The sequence below is a fragment of the Camelus ferus genome, chromosome 28 (assembly GCF_009834535.1).
Source record: "Camelus ferus isolate YT-003-E chromosome 28, BCGSAC_Cfer_1.0, whole genome shotgun sequence".
Taxonomy (NCBI): domain Eukaryota; kingdom Metazoa; phylum Chordata; class Mammalia; order Artiodactyla; family Camelidae; genus Camelus; species Camelus ferus.
The window spans coordinates 6,537,370-6,550,666 of NC_045723.1; the positions used below are offsets into that span (position 1 = coordinate 6,537,370).

At 40.6% G+C, this 13,297-nt stretch overlaps 1 protein-coding gene across 1 annotated transcript in view; it reads right to left on the reverse strand.

The window, feature by feature from the left end:
* RMND5A (required for meiotic nuclear division 5 homolog A) overlaps window positions 1–13,297 on the reverse strand; it is a 48,529-nt gene that overhangs the window by 16,496 nt on the left and 18,736 nt on the right. Inside the window, exons 3-4 of the mRNA XM_032469695.1 lie at window positions 4,880–5,014; window positions 3,327–3,427 (exon numbers count right to left, since the gene is read on the reverse strand). Coding sequence (XP_032325586.1) covers window positions 3,327–3,427; window positions 4,880–5,014 — 236 coding nt within the window. The remainder of the gene's footprint in view (window positions 1–3,326; window positions 3,428–4,879; window positions 5,015–13,297) is intronic.

The following is a 13,297-nucleotide window of genomic DNA, read 5'->3' on the forward strand; positions in this document are numbered from 1 at the left end:
TATTACTCTTTGAAACACCGTTAGGAAGGCAACCAACTGGCTTCCCCTCAAGACGGCACTTTCCAAAAGTCAATAACTGGCTGGCACAGAGCTACAAGGACAGCTTCTAAAGTTTCTCCATCTCCTCGTAGTAAGTTTCTGTTATCCTCTGTTGACATTAGTTATTTTTGGCTTTGCTTCTATCTGCCACATGAAGGAGGAGGTCATGTTTGTTCAAAGTGGTCCTTCAAACTATGCTATCATTTATTGAGTGCCTCCTGTGAAATAAGCACTATGCTAGGTGCCAAAAGGAATTTAAAAAAAAATAGATAAAGCCGTCTGGATGACAAGAAAAACCTGTACCCACACTCAGAAATACAGGAGCAGGAACAAAAGGGTAGGCAGAACCCTAGACTACATCTGCATCTCTCGTTAGCTGCTCTTCTGTTACTTCTCTCTGCCAGGCACCATTCTTTACTGCCTTCTTTCCATTGTCTTTTATTGTTTGCAGTCAACAGCCAGCACCCACCAGACTTCCTTCTCATCTAGTCCTTCCATGGCCCCTTTCCACAGTACCCTTTTCGGCTGGTCTCTGCCTCCACTGCCCAGGCTGCCTGGAACTGCTGCTCACCCTCTTCTCTCTTTCCTGGGGTGGCCCCACGATGCCTCCTCCCAGCAGGTGCCAGGAGAAGATGCCACATGTGAAACAGGAAGGACTTTCCTCCTTATGTCTGAACCTGAATTCCCCAAACTCATGCCTCATATTTTTCCACTTTTGGTACAAGTTAAGTACAGTGAATTTTCTGTTCTTTGCCCAAAAAGATGTTGAGGAAATATTTGCTTTGCATCCACCAATAATAGACAAGAATTGGAAATGTCTGACTTGCTGTAATGGAGATTTCTATTAAACAAACATTTTCCAAACTTACGTTCTACAGAATTCTACTTTTGTGAGCTTCAGTAGGTGTTACTGGGGGTTGGGGGAGACAAGGACTCTGGTTAAATGTGCATGGGAAACACTGGGTTTTACACAGCTAAATAAGTTCTTCACTGTAATCTCTCAGAGGAGAGTATTAGGGAGTATCATGTGAAGCTTTTCTCCAATAACCTTTTGATTCCACGCCCTTTTTTTCATGGAACATCTTCCAGGCCTCAATTCCTCCTCTGTAAATCAAGTACTTACTTCACGGCGAATTATAAAGATTGAATAAGTTAATACATGTAAAAGGCTTAGAACAATGCTAGGCATGTAATAAGCACTCTTAAGAAGAGATAACTATCATTATCACTACATCCCACATGCGGATATTGAACAGGGCAATACTCCTGGAAAAGCAAATTGAGAACGTTTTTATTGTAGAACTGGCCCTCCGTATCCACGGATGTGGAACCTGCAGATATGGAGGGCCGAATTTTACATCAGGGACTTGAGCATCCACAAATTTTGGTTCCTGGACCCAATCCCTCGGGGTACCCAGGGACGGGCTGTACAGTAATTTCCACTGCTACTGCCAAGTGGGTGGAACGAGGCCTCCTTTTGCCTGAGAGACACTGCTTGAGGCTACAAATAACAAAAACCATTTACAGAAATGATTGATTTATGTGACGCAATTATCAGTAAGAAATCCAAATCTTATAGAAAAAGCACAAAGTTAAAAGGGTCTTATGAATCTTCTTCATTCCAAAAGGAAAAAAAGCCTTGAGTATTTTGAGGGCTAAGGCAGTCCAATTACTCCACACAGTCCCTGGTACATAGTAAGTATGCAATAAAAATTTGACGAAAAACCCTGAGAAATCTAATGGATAAATGAACACTCCCTTAAATAGCAACTCTTACGTTATTTCTAAATCAATTACAAAACAACTGGGAAACCTAGTACAGTTTTATATTTAGGCTCTTTTGTTCTCCTTTATAGACGTGTAATCACACAGGTTAAACATGAAAATACAAGAGTGGCTGCTATTTTTTAAGGGGTGTTAGAGGTAATTAAACATAATCCCACTGGCATGTTGCAATAAAATCTACTTTAAAAAAATCAAATGAACTATAAAGGTAATTAATATGCATAGTACACAATGGTGCTGTTTAAGTAACATTTATCTTTAAAGAATTAAAATAAATGCATTACCTCATGTTTACAATTTATACAGAAATTTGTAATTTATAAATTTACAACAGGAATCTATCTATTTATCCGAGCTGGTTTTAGAACTTTGCAAAATTTTCTAAGAACTGAGAAATGATGAGAAACAGAAAATTAAGCTATGAAGAATCAAATGAGTTAGTGGGGGGGGGGGGTGCATTTTATAAAAACCAGCAAGGACCTTTCCAACTTTTTTTTCCTGATGACAATGATCACAAATACTTCCAGTCTTAAAATACCAGGATCCTAAGGCTCTAGCCTCACAACAATGCCACTGTCTCTCTCACCCAGCTTCTTCCTTTTATTTTGTAACTTCCCTTCCTCCCTCCCTCCCTTTCATGCTTATCTTCTTTTTAAAACAAATAACCTAAAAAATAAAAAAATAAAATAAAATAAAATAACCTGATAATCCCCACATTAGTTTAGGACAGGGCTCAGCAAACTATGGCCAAGGGCCAAACATGGCTTGTTGCCTGTGTGTATGCCAGATGGCCAAGATGATTTTTTGTTTTTGTTTTTGTTTTTGTTTTTGTTTTTGTTTTTACACTTTGAAAGGGCTGTAAAATAAAATAAAGAAAAACACGCAACAGAGACCTCATGTGTCTTGCAATCCTGAAACACTGACTACCTGGTCCTTTATGGAAAGCGTTGCCGATCCTGCTCTAGGATGATGTTTATCAGAGCTTACCCAGTGATCTCACATAATTCACATCAACGACAAGTTCACAGTGCATCATTCAGTTTTACAGTGGTAATTAGAGCAAAACTCCGACACGTTATTTGTTCTCTTCATGTATACCACTTAGTACCAATAGCCAATGTTTTGTTTTTTGTTAAATGCTAACACCGAACCCAGTGCATTATGGAAGTTCAAATATCAAATTCAAACCAGGTGAACAACAGCACTTCAGTTATAATGCTCGTCTAAAGTGGTCATAAAGCCTGGATACAGGAAACCCTCCTCTCTCATGGGAATTCAGACCAACTGATAAGTGAAGTAAGCTCTAACTGTTTTCTCATATTGCATATTTCCCAAATTCACTTAGCTCAAAGAAATCATTCTCCCTTGATTTCTCTGAAGTCTACCCCAGGTGAGAGAGAGAGATATTTATACATCTCAAAATCTCTAATGTGTTTTCTAATTATGTTTTCTTACAGAGAGTTCTCCAGAATATTCAAAAGAAAACAAACTCAGTAACTCACTCCAGAGCAGGTCTCAGAACTCTGACTTTCAATGCTTCTAATATTCGATTTAACTCCACAAAAGGTTCTTTCTGGCTTGGGTCTACAGAAAGACCAGATTCCTGAAAAAATAAAAAGAACTTTCATTAGCAGGAATCAGAGTAAAGAGATATGGTAAAAGCATACTTTAAATCATAAAATGAGGCAAGCCATTAAAGATAATTTCTTTTTAACACGAATTTCTCCAACAGAGACTGATGACTGGGCCTCAGTATCATTCTTCTTAACAGCAAAACCCCAAATTTTAGCTGGGCGCATACCACGTGGAATAAAGCTGAGCATGGTTTTGCAAGATCTAAGTTCTGGCCAATAAAACATAATAAACATATACTCTTCGCCCCTTCCTGGAATACACAAGGGACCGGTGGGGTTCTGGCTACCCTGGACCGGGAAAGCAGGGACACCTTAGAAACAGCAGAGCTACGGGGGCCTGGGTCCTAAGAGCTTCACAGGGCACAGCTGCCACCCATGCTCTGGGTGGCTTACTACCTCCTATTTCTGTGTAAGAGAAACAAACTTCATTTGTGTTTAAGCCATTGGCATGGTGGGTCTTTGCTACTTGTAAACAAACTTAATCCTAGATAATACAATTCACTTCGGGAAATTTATATGAACACACACACAAAATCCCATAATGCACAGAGAAAGACCTGAGCTACTGCTCATCTGAACTGTTTAAAATAGAAAAGGCTTAGATTAGAGGTTTGGTTTACAGACTGGCTTTAAATTATTTAATCCTTATGGTCCATCTCTCTAAATGGAAAATACAATAGCACACAGTGGCTTAGAACAGAACTTGAAGACACGAATTGGAACTGAATCTTAGTTCCTCCACTAAGAACCCGTATGGCCTTGGGCAGGTTACTTCTCCGGACCTCAGATTCCTCATCTGTAGAATGGGAGCAATGATTCCTTACACGGTTGCAGTGAGGAACAAAGGCAGGGCTTGGCTGGTGGTAAATACTCAGTACAGGGCAGCTGCCAATATTATGACTATGTGGTTGGTAAACTGTTCTGAGCTATCTTGTCTAACAGAAATAAAAGACAAATATCTCTCACTTTAGCTTGAAATTTTAGCTTGAAATTCATTTGATAAACAAAATTCTTGTACACCAGAAACTGACACATTGTAAACTATCTTCACTTCAATAAAAAAAAAAATTCTTTAAGCTGGGCCAGATCAGAAGAACAAACATAAACCTCTTGGTCCCTTTTTTCTTCTCTGCTACACTAAACCTTCCTATCAAAAGAGGAAATGTTTGAAAAAGTTGCATCACTTCTGATCCTACTGATAACCCGGGACCAATGTCCTGGGCAGGAATAAGGAAATAATTTGAATAACAAATTCTAGGACTATCATTTTCACCGATTTATAAAAAAAAAAAAAGATTTCTTAATCAAATGAGGTCAGCCCTGATGCTTAATACTAAAAATCTATCTATGGCTAGAAGACTTAAGAGCCGCGAGGAGCGCCCCTGTTTGTGTCCCGCCCCTGCCCGGCGGGCACACGTCACCTGGCAGAGCTCCTCGGCCACATCCAGCATTCCCTGTCGGAAGAAGTGCTCCACCATCACCTCGTTGAGGAGCCTCTGGCTGTCCGCCTGCCAGCAGCCATCTATCCCCACGCTGCTAATGTCAGAATCAAAATTCTGGAAAAAAGAAAGAAAGTGAATCATGAACTGACCAGGATACATCACTGTGTATGTCTTCACCTCGCCTGCTTAACAGAAAGAACGGCCTGCGTTTCACGCTGAGGCACCTCCAGTAAGTACCCATTCCGATTTCTCTGTTGCCCATGTCAGGAAATGGTTTCCTAAAACTTGTCACTCTCAATGATTACTGCCGAAAGAGTAAACAAACACATTTTGAGGGCATCTTGGAAAAATAAATTTAATAACAATTTCTGTCAATAAATTGATGTCTAGGCGTTGTACAATGGCAATACTTTTGGAGGTAAAAGCATGTTCAATGCATCACTGTCTAGTAGGGGGGAAAAAACCCATTATGTCCAACATAGTGTATTAAACAATCCACGGTCCATCCCAACAGCTGCAGTGCCAAGTTGGGGGTGGGGAACAGAATGGCCAGGTGGGTAAGAGAGTAAGCTCTGGGGCCAATCTCCCCAGGTCTGAATCCTGGTTTTATCTTACTAGCTACGTGACCTTGGCCAAATCACTTAAGGTCCACGAGCTTCTGCTTCCTTACAGTAAGTGGAGAAATTAACAGCCCCTCCCTCCATAGGTTGAGCCGCTTCCTCTCACAAGTCCTGCGCTGAGGCCCTAACTCCCAGAGCCTTACAAAGCTGAAATGAGGCCATCAGGGTGAACCCTAATCCACCATGACTGGTATCCCTATAAAAAAACAAAATGAGGACACAGACAGGTACAGAGGGAAAACCATGTGTTACAGACCAGATGTCTGTGTTTCTGCTCACCCACCCCTGCAAATTCCTACGTTGAAGCCCTAACAACCAGTGTGACTATATTTGGAGACAGAGTCTGGGAGAAGGTAATAAAGGGTAAACGAAGTCATAAGGGCGGGGCCTTAGTCTGGTAGACCTGGTGCTCCTACAAGACAGGGAGAAAATACCAGGGCTGTCTGTCTGTCCGTCTCTCTCTGGAATTTTGTTGCAGCAGCCCAAGCAGACGAAGCCACCACGAATGACACAAGGAGGCGGCCTGGGACACCGTGCTACAGCAGCCCTGGCAAATGAACAGACTCCCTTAGTGGTTAAATAAACAGTAGCTGCTACTACGCTGGTATTACTATTTACAATTACAAAGCAAGCTTCGTTGCTCTGTATTTAACTAACATGGAGAAATGTTCGTAACATCTAAAGTGAAAAACAGCAACTTCTACAAAATTATGGCCCCATTTCTGCTTAAAAAAAAAATGAAAATAACAACAAAAAAATAAACTTGGTAATGCTTATGGGAAAAATCTGGAAGAATATATACACTAAAGTATTAGCAAAGATTATCACTGGAGACTACCACTCTCCACGCAAAGAGCAAATATTCCTTTCATAGCAAAAGCGAAAAGATTCGATACAGCACAAGTGTTGAGGGTTCGGGTTCTGGTAAGACGGAGCAAGCACATCCCACCCCGTCTCCCCCACCGAACGCGGTTACCAAATCAGGCCTGAAAGGACTAGCTACCCGAGGAAACTGAAAAGTGAACAGGAGTAAGCGGATTGGGGAGGAAGGCAAAGAACCAGTGGTGAGCTGACTACTCTCCTCCCTCTAACATATCCCTCAGCCTGGATGCAGTGCAGCTAAAACCCAGCATGGGGCACCCGGACGTGGACGGAGAGCTGCAGGAGACGGCCTCCAGCCCCGGCGTGGGGAATAGGAACGGGCCCTGCGACCACTCACAGAACACGGGCAATCACATGCTCTCCTCCCTCCGTTTCCTGGCACCTCCATCTCAACGCAGTCTGAACTTATATTAGTTTCTGTTCTCAGGGACAAAGGCAGTACCCCCTGATAAAACTCTTACATTTCCTTTTTTTTTTTATTCCAAACCCATAAATTTAACTAGATGAGATCATTTAGATTTAACTGAAATTACAGTCTCAGTGAATCACTGCTTAAATACAGTCCAAGCAACACAGGGCTACTTTACAGCACATATAAGGACAGGCAGTAAGCAGCCTGCAACAGAAACTGCAAACCACCAACCATCTGCAGTCGCTACAGCGCAGGAGAGCTCGCCTCTCCAAAATTCAGCCCGTTTTTCTTTAAAGAGCTATCTATTCTTAGATGTCAAGTCAGTAGCCTAAAACTAAATATACACATTAACATTTGGGATTACTTGCACAGAAACAAAAAAGCAAAATTACTCTCAGCGCCTTAATTTTTATTCACTTTCTTTTTATAGACCTCTTGCTTGGCCTGAAGAATGTAAATCACACAGAGTACCTAGATGCCCATACTGCATAGACTGAATCCAGCACTGAAGAAAAGTCAGAACTGCTTCAATAAAGTTCTCTAATTTCCTACCTGCTTATCAGATTCTGCCTGTTGAGATGATTTCGTAACAATTCATCAATACTTTTAAGCAAATGACTGTATCTTTATGCTTCCATGACAACGAGAACACTGAAAGTGACGATGCTACTGGACTAAGGCAGAGGCCCAGAAGGGGGACTGATGTCACAGACACTCTCCCATATTTTATTAACCCAGATAAACGGCCATTCAAGTGAATAAAGGGATGGGTATCTGAAGATTGCAGAATTTATTACAAAGTCAGGAATCTGCCTGGGACTCTCTAAATAGGTCTGAGTCCACCCTGTAAGCAAGAATCATCGAGACTGATGAGCACGCCTCACTGATCTCTCAACCCCATTCAATCCAAATACGACCTTCAGATTTCTACTTACTTAATGATGAGCCCTCAATCCCATCCACCCTCAGTAAATTTATCAGCTGTCTATTCTGCAGGGAAGAAATAAAACAACTTTGTAAGACACAGTGGTCAGTTCAAAGGACAGACCATATTAAAATAATTTTTTTGGCAGTATACATTAAGTCAGAATTTTAATAGCTACCACCAGACAGTAACTGCTCAAACAAAACAATCCCTTCAATTCTTTCCTTAATATATATACAAAAAGCAAATTTTGATCATCTGGAAAACTTCAAAATGTAAGAGTCTAACACTGAAACAAATTTAAAATTTCACAAAGAGGCTCTTCATGTATCTTTATATATCACCACTACTACACACGTGGTAAGAAAAATCAAACACTCTTACATTCAGAGTATCTCTACTACATTCAAGTTCTGCAACTTATTTGCTAGTCTTGGAAAATACAACTAAGCATGAACAAGCAAGGCATTAGATGAACATTTCTGAGCTCCTGTCTACCATTGTGATTTTTCAGTTTAAATCACTGAGGTCGACGAGTAAACTTTATTCATAGCTTATTTTCTGCTCACATGTAGTAAAAATATAAGCTAAAATTGTAAAAAACAAGTTGAAGAAATGCAGTATCGTATCAGAACTTCTTTGTTAAAACTGCACGTTCTTGCATCAGAGCAAGGATCAGTTCCAGCCCCTGTTGCTAGGTGACCAAACTCGTTGCATGGTTGCCCAGGAAGTCAGCAGCTCGGCAAACCAGCCAAGAAGTAGCTCGTGAAGAGAAACATCTGTTTATCAGCACTTCTGTTTTACTATACTTTTTCCTTTTATGTTTTTAAAGGAGAAAAAAAAGGAAAGCAAATGTGCAAAGATGTTCTTAAATGTGAAGGCAGGATTCAAAAAAAAATGAAAAGCAAAAAAGCACACATTCAAGGGTGTGTCTGCCTAGAAAAGATGCCACAGCTTAAAAAGAGAAACATAGGACACACAAATTCGTATACCATCTCATGTACCTTTTAGCATCATTCCCATATTTGATGGATTAAGTTTCTGGAAGCTAGGCAGAGCAGAAGTAAATAACTTTAATAAAACACCATCATGAAACTATGAAATCTGAACAAACCATCCTACCTCTTTGGCCAAATCATGAACATACTCACAAACTGGTTAGATTTAAGGACGGACTTTCAGTGTTCACCCAAAACAATCCATTTCTGAAACACATTTTATGAAATTTTAATTATTGAGCAAGTAGTGACAACAGTCATGATAAAAGTATTTGTTTTAATTCCTAAGTGCCAATTCTTTAATACTGTTAATTTTCTTTAAACTTCTCCATCTATTTTTGAAGAAAAATGGCAGGTGAACCTAACAATGTGCTATTGTTGCACCTACCAGGAATCAATTTCCCTTCCAAGCATCCAGTTAATCTGATTTAGCAGTGAGAGGTACACTGCAGAGAATATTTAACACAGAACAAGAAGACCTGGATTCTGGTTCCATGTAGCTGAGAAAAGATATCTGCTTCACATACAACCCACAAAAGATCAGAAACCAAAGGAGGTGAAAAAATGGACAACTAAGCAAGAAATTCAAAAGGGAGAAAATTCTAATGGTCCGCCAGATGAAACAGACACTCAACCTCACGCCCGATGAAGGAGATGCAAATCAATACAACTGTTCACCATTTCATATCCATCTGTTTGATTTACATTTTTTAAAAGTCTGCCAATACCAAGTGCAGGTAAGAGCTGTGGAAACAGGGTGGAGGGTATAGCTCAGTGGCAGAATGTGTGCTCAGCATGCATGAGGTCCTGGGTTGAATCCCCAGTACAGCAAAGCACCTCCATTAAAATAAATTAATTAAACAAACAAACCAACCTAATAACCACCTCCCCAACCACAAGTAAGAGAATTGAGAAAATAGCGACCGTTATATACATGCTCAGTAGGATAGTTAAGTTGTTACACACCCTTTAGGGAAAAACTGGTAAATTTTTACTAGCAAACTCACTAAAACTGATGATGAGGTGCGTGCCCTCTGATAAAATAATCCACATTGAGGCACACAGCAGACAGCAGTGCTCTGCAAACGCTGCACAGGAAAACACATTAAGTCGCACGCCGTAACCAGCGTTTACAGACACTGTGTCCTTTTCAGACACTCCAGTCTCTCCTCTGCATGACACACGTACTCTAGTTTCCAGAGTTAAGAGAGAGGTTGGTCGTGCGACACTAAGGAAGGGGAGGGGGCTGCCACACTGGTCAGTTCTTACTTTATAAACAAAGGGGAGTAACGTGGCGTCGTCAGATACATGCCGAACTACTCTGCAGGGCTTTCAAGACCCTGAAAATAGCCCACAATCTAACCACCAGTCACATTTGCATCCCCACCCCTCACAACTCTTTCCCATACCTTTCTGTGCTGGGTAATCTGCTTCCCCAACTGCCTCCTTATCTGATCAACTAAAGAAATCTGAGTGACTGCTTTACTAATTCTCCCGAAGATGGCACACACACCGCTTACCATTCTAGACGCAAAGAAGAGAAATTCATGTATATGCCCCTCAGGGCGCTAGGAATTAATTCTTTCAAGGAACTCCCGTTGAGAAAGGTTCCTCAAAGTCTTAAAACCTGGGCTTTTTTATCCTATTTGCTCTCTAGTTCTGTGATCTCAGGCAGGTTACTTAACCAAAGTCTTAGTTTTCACTTCTACATATGCCGACCCCAATCCCAACCTTACAAAGTGTTGCTAAGGACCAAATTACATAATGGACATGAAATTATCTATCAGTTACCTATCCCATGGTAAGCCCTCAATACACAGTTACTGAATCTGAGAGCCAGGCCTTGCCACCAAATCTTCTGATGCTACATTTAAAAGAGCTTCATTTTAGCAAATGTAAAGAAAAACAAAAATACCAAAGGACATTAACAGAGGCATTAATAAACTCATTAATTTAAAATCACATGAATACAATTACAGACTGGATTAGCTGGTACAGCTCAATGGGTATAAGGTCCGTTTCCCCTCTCAATCCAGCCTAACTTGGATGCGAGACCAAGCAAGCTGTTTCATCCTTTAGCCTCAGTATTTTTTATAACTTTGTCATTAACTGTTCCTTTTCAGGAATTCTAAAAATTCCACCCAAAACATAAATCGTCAATATTTCAGAATTCAACTTAGCTGTATTTCTTCTTACTCAGGGTAAGTTTTCTAGTTTTTTAAATTTTCTTTCTTCCTTCATTAACAGCAACATCTCCTCCACTACAAAAGGATTTATCCATAACATAGTAACACAACTTGAGAGCTAGCACTTATCTGAACTCATACCCACTCTAATGAGTAATACCTTTTTCTCCTCTCACATCCCAGTCATACCTACATAAAAGGGAGTTCCAAATGGCTCACCTGGAACTATCTTAAAATATTCTATATTTCACTTTTTAGAGCTGTACTCCATTCCTTTTTTTTTTTTTTTCAATACAGCCATCATTTTGCCTCATCAGTGCAGACACCCCATCTAGTGGCAGATCAGCTTAGGCAGCGTGGTTTAACCATTATTTTCCTCCTTAAAACATTACCAGCCTAAATGATGTCCTAATATAGCACAGTACTTAGGAATAAATTCTTAAGTAAGACCTTTTCCCAGTCCTTGAGTCACCATTTCCAAGCTGTACACCTGGGGTATGTTACTTAATATTTCTGAATCATAGTTTCCTCCTATGTAAAATGGAAATAATGTACATGCATCATGCGCCATAAATGTATGTAAAACTCTTAGCTCAGAACCTGGAACACGGTCACTGCTCAGTAAGTAAGTTATTGTTTTCCCATTCTTGACTTCTCCTTGGTGTAATTTCATCCTATGCAATGAGGGCAAGCAAATCCTCAAACGGTTTTATCATTCCCTCCCTTTCCCCAACCTCTTTGGATCAGATTCTTCGGCCTTCCATCACTTGCCTTCCCCAGCCTGACCCTGCCCTATTCCTGACAGGGGCAGCCGCTCCAGTCAGGTCAGTCCCTGAGAGTCTTTAACAGGAGTCAAGCGTTTTCTCAGCTCTTGTACTGTCTGTTTTATGGGGGGGGGGGTAATTAGGTTTCCTCACTGATTTCCGCTTCGAGGGGGTACAGGGAATTGAACCCTTGACCTCTCGGGTGCTGAGCATGCGCTCTACCACTTGACCTATACCTTTCCCCCCGTTTTCTCATCTCTTGTTCAGCTCCCTTCCGGCCACACAGAAGACCATATCTCATGGCTCCGATGCTCTAAATCTTAACCATTTTTTCAAGTCAACTCCACAAACCTTAGATTAATCAAGAACACAGTGACCTTCTCTTTACTTTTTATAATAAGCAGAGTCCATCCTATGCAAACTTCTTTTATGCTGCCTCAGATCTTTTCAGTTCTTTCATGTGTACACAAAGCACTCTTCCATGACCAGACTAGACCACAATCTTCTCAAGAACATGTACTATGTGTTTCACTTTCAACTACCTCACAACAAATTTTAGACACTTTAAAATCTTAGCACTATAACATATACACACAGAAGTTTAAAGCAGTAATTGTTTTTATTGACTTTTCTTACTTAGAAATTGAAAAAGTCAAAAGACTAAGAAAAACACTAAATAAATACCCTAAACAGAAGAGAATTCTAGATTTTCTTAAAATAGATAAGGAAATAAAAAATAACTCAACACATTATTTGTTTTCACTAACAAAAATTTTTGCCACAGAATCCAATGGTTGATATTATTTATTTTAAATTGTGATAATATTATGGGTATCGAAAACAGTCAACACGTTACAGCAGAAGCCTTCAATAACTTTTTATGTTGGCAATAATTAAAAGCCAGAAAATGTCTTGGCTAACAACAGAAACTTCTTTTCTGGTTATGTTTTCAGGGAAGTGATGACTAAAAGAACTTTAAAAGAAGCATTAAAACATTAAAGGAAAAAAAAGCCATTTAAGCACTTCAAAAATCTGCTCAAGTTCCTCACTCAAAATCAGCCTGCTCGTAAAGGAGTCACCAGCCTCTTTACTGTCCTGCTCTTGGCAGGCTGGGAACATGTGTCCACAACACTGTGCTCACAGGCTGCTGGACAGCATTCCAGTTTATTACTCAAGGCTGTTTGCTCTGGTGCTTAAAGGCTTGGGCCACAATGGCTTCAGCTACATCCGATTCACCAATCCGTATGATTCCACCCAGCCTTTACAACAGGCGGCCCCGGAAGCTTGCACAAATTGACCAGGTGCAAACTGGAAGAGCAGGAAGACTTCAAGTCAACGGAGTCTGATACAACAACAGCCCACACAGAGTTCCTTATGTGCGCGAAAAGCTCACGCACCTTGTCTCGGCAGCTCTAGTCTGGTAACAGCTTCCTCTACAGCTGAGGCTAAGCAGACGCCCCCATGCCCCTCAAAACACCCAAAAATCAGAGAGAATGCACTGAAAGATGATGAGAACTGGACTAAGAGATCCAAGCTTTCTGCTGTCCCCCAGGACTGTAATTTCACAAATACTTGTCCAGGTATCAACTTAATAGTGTGGTTTCATATGA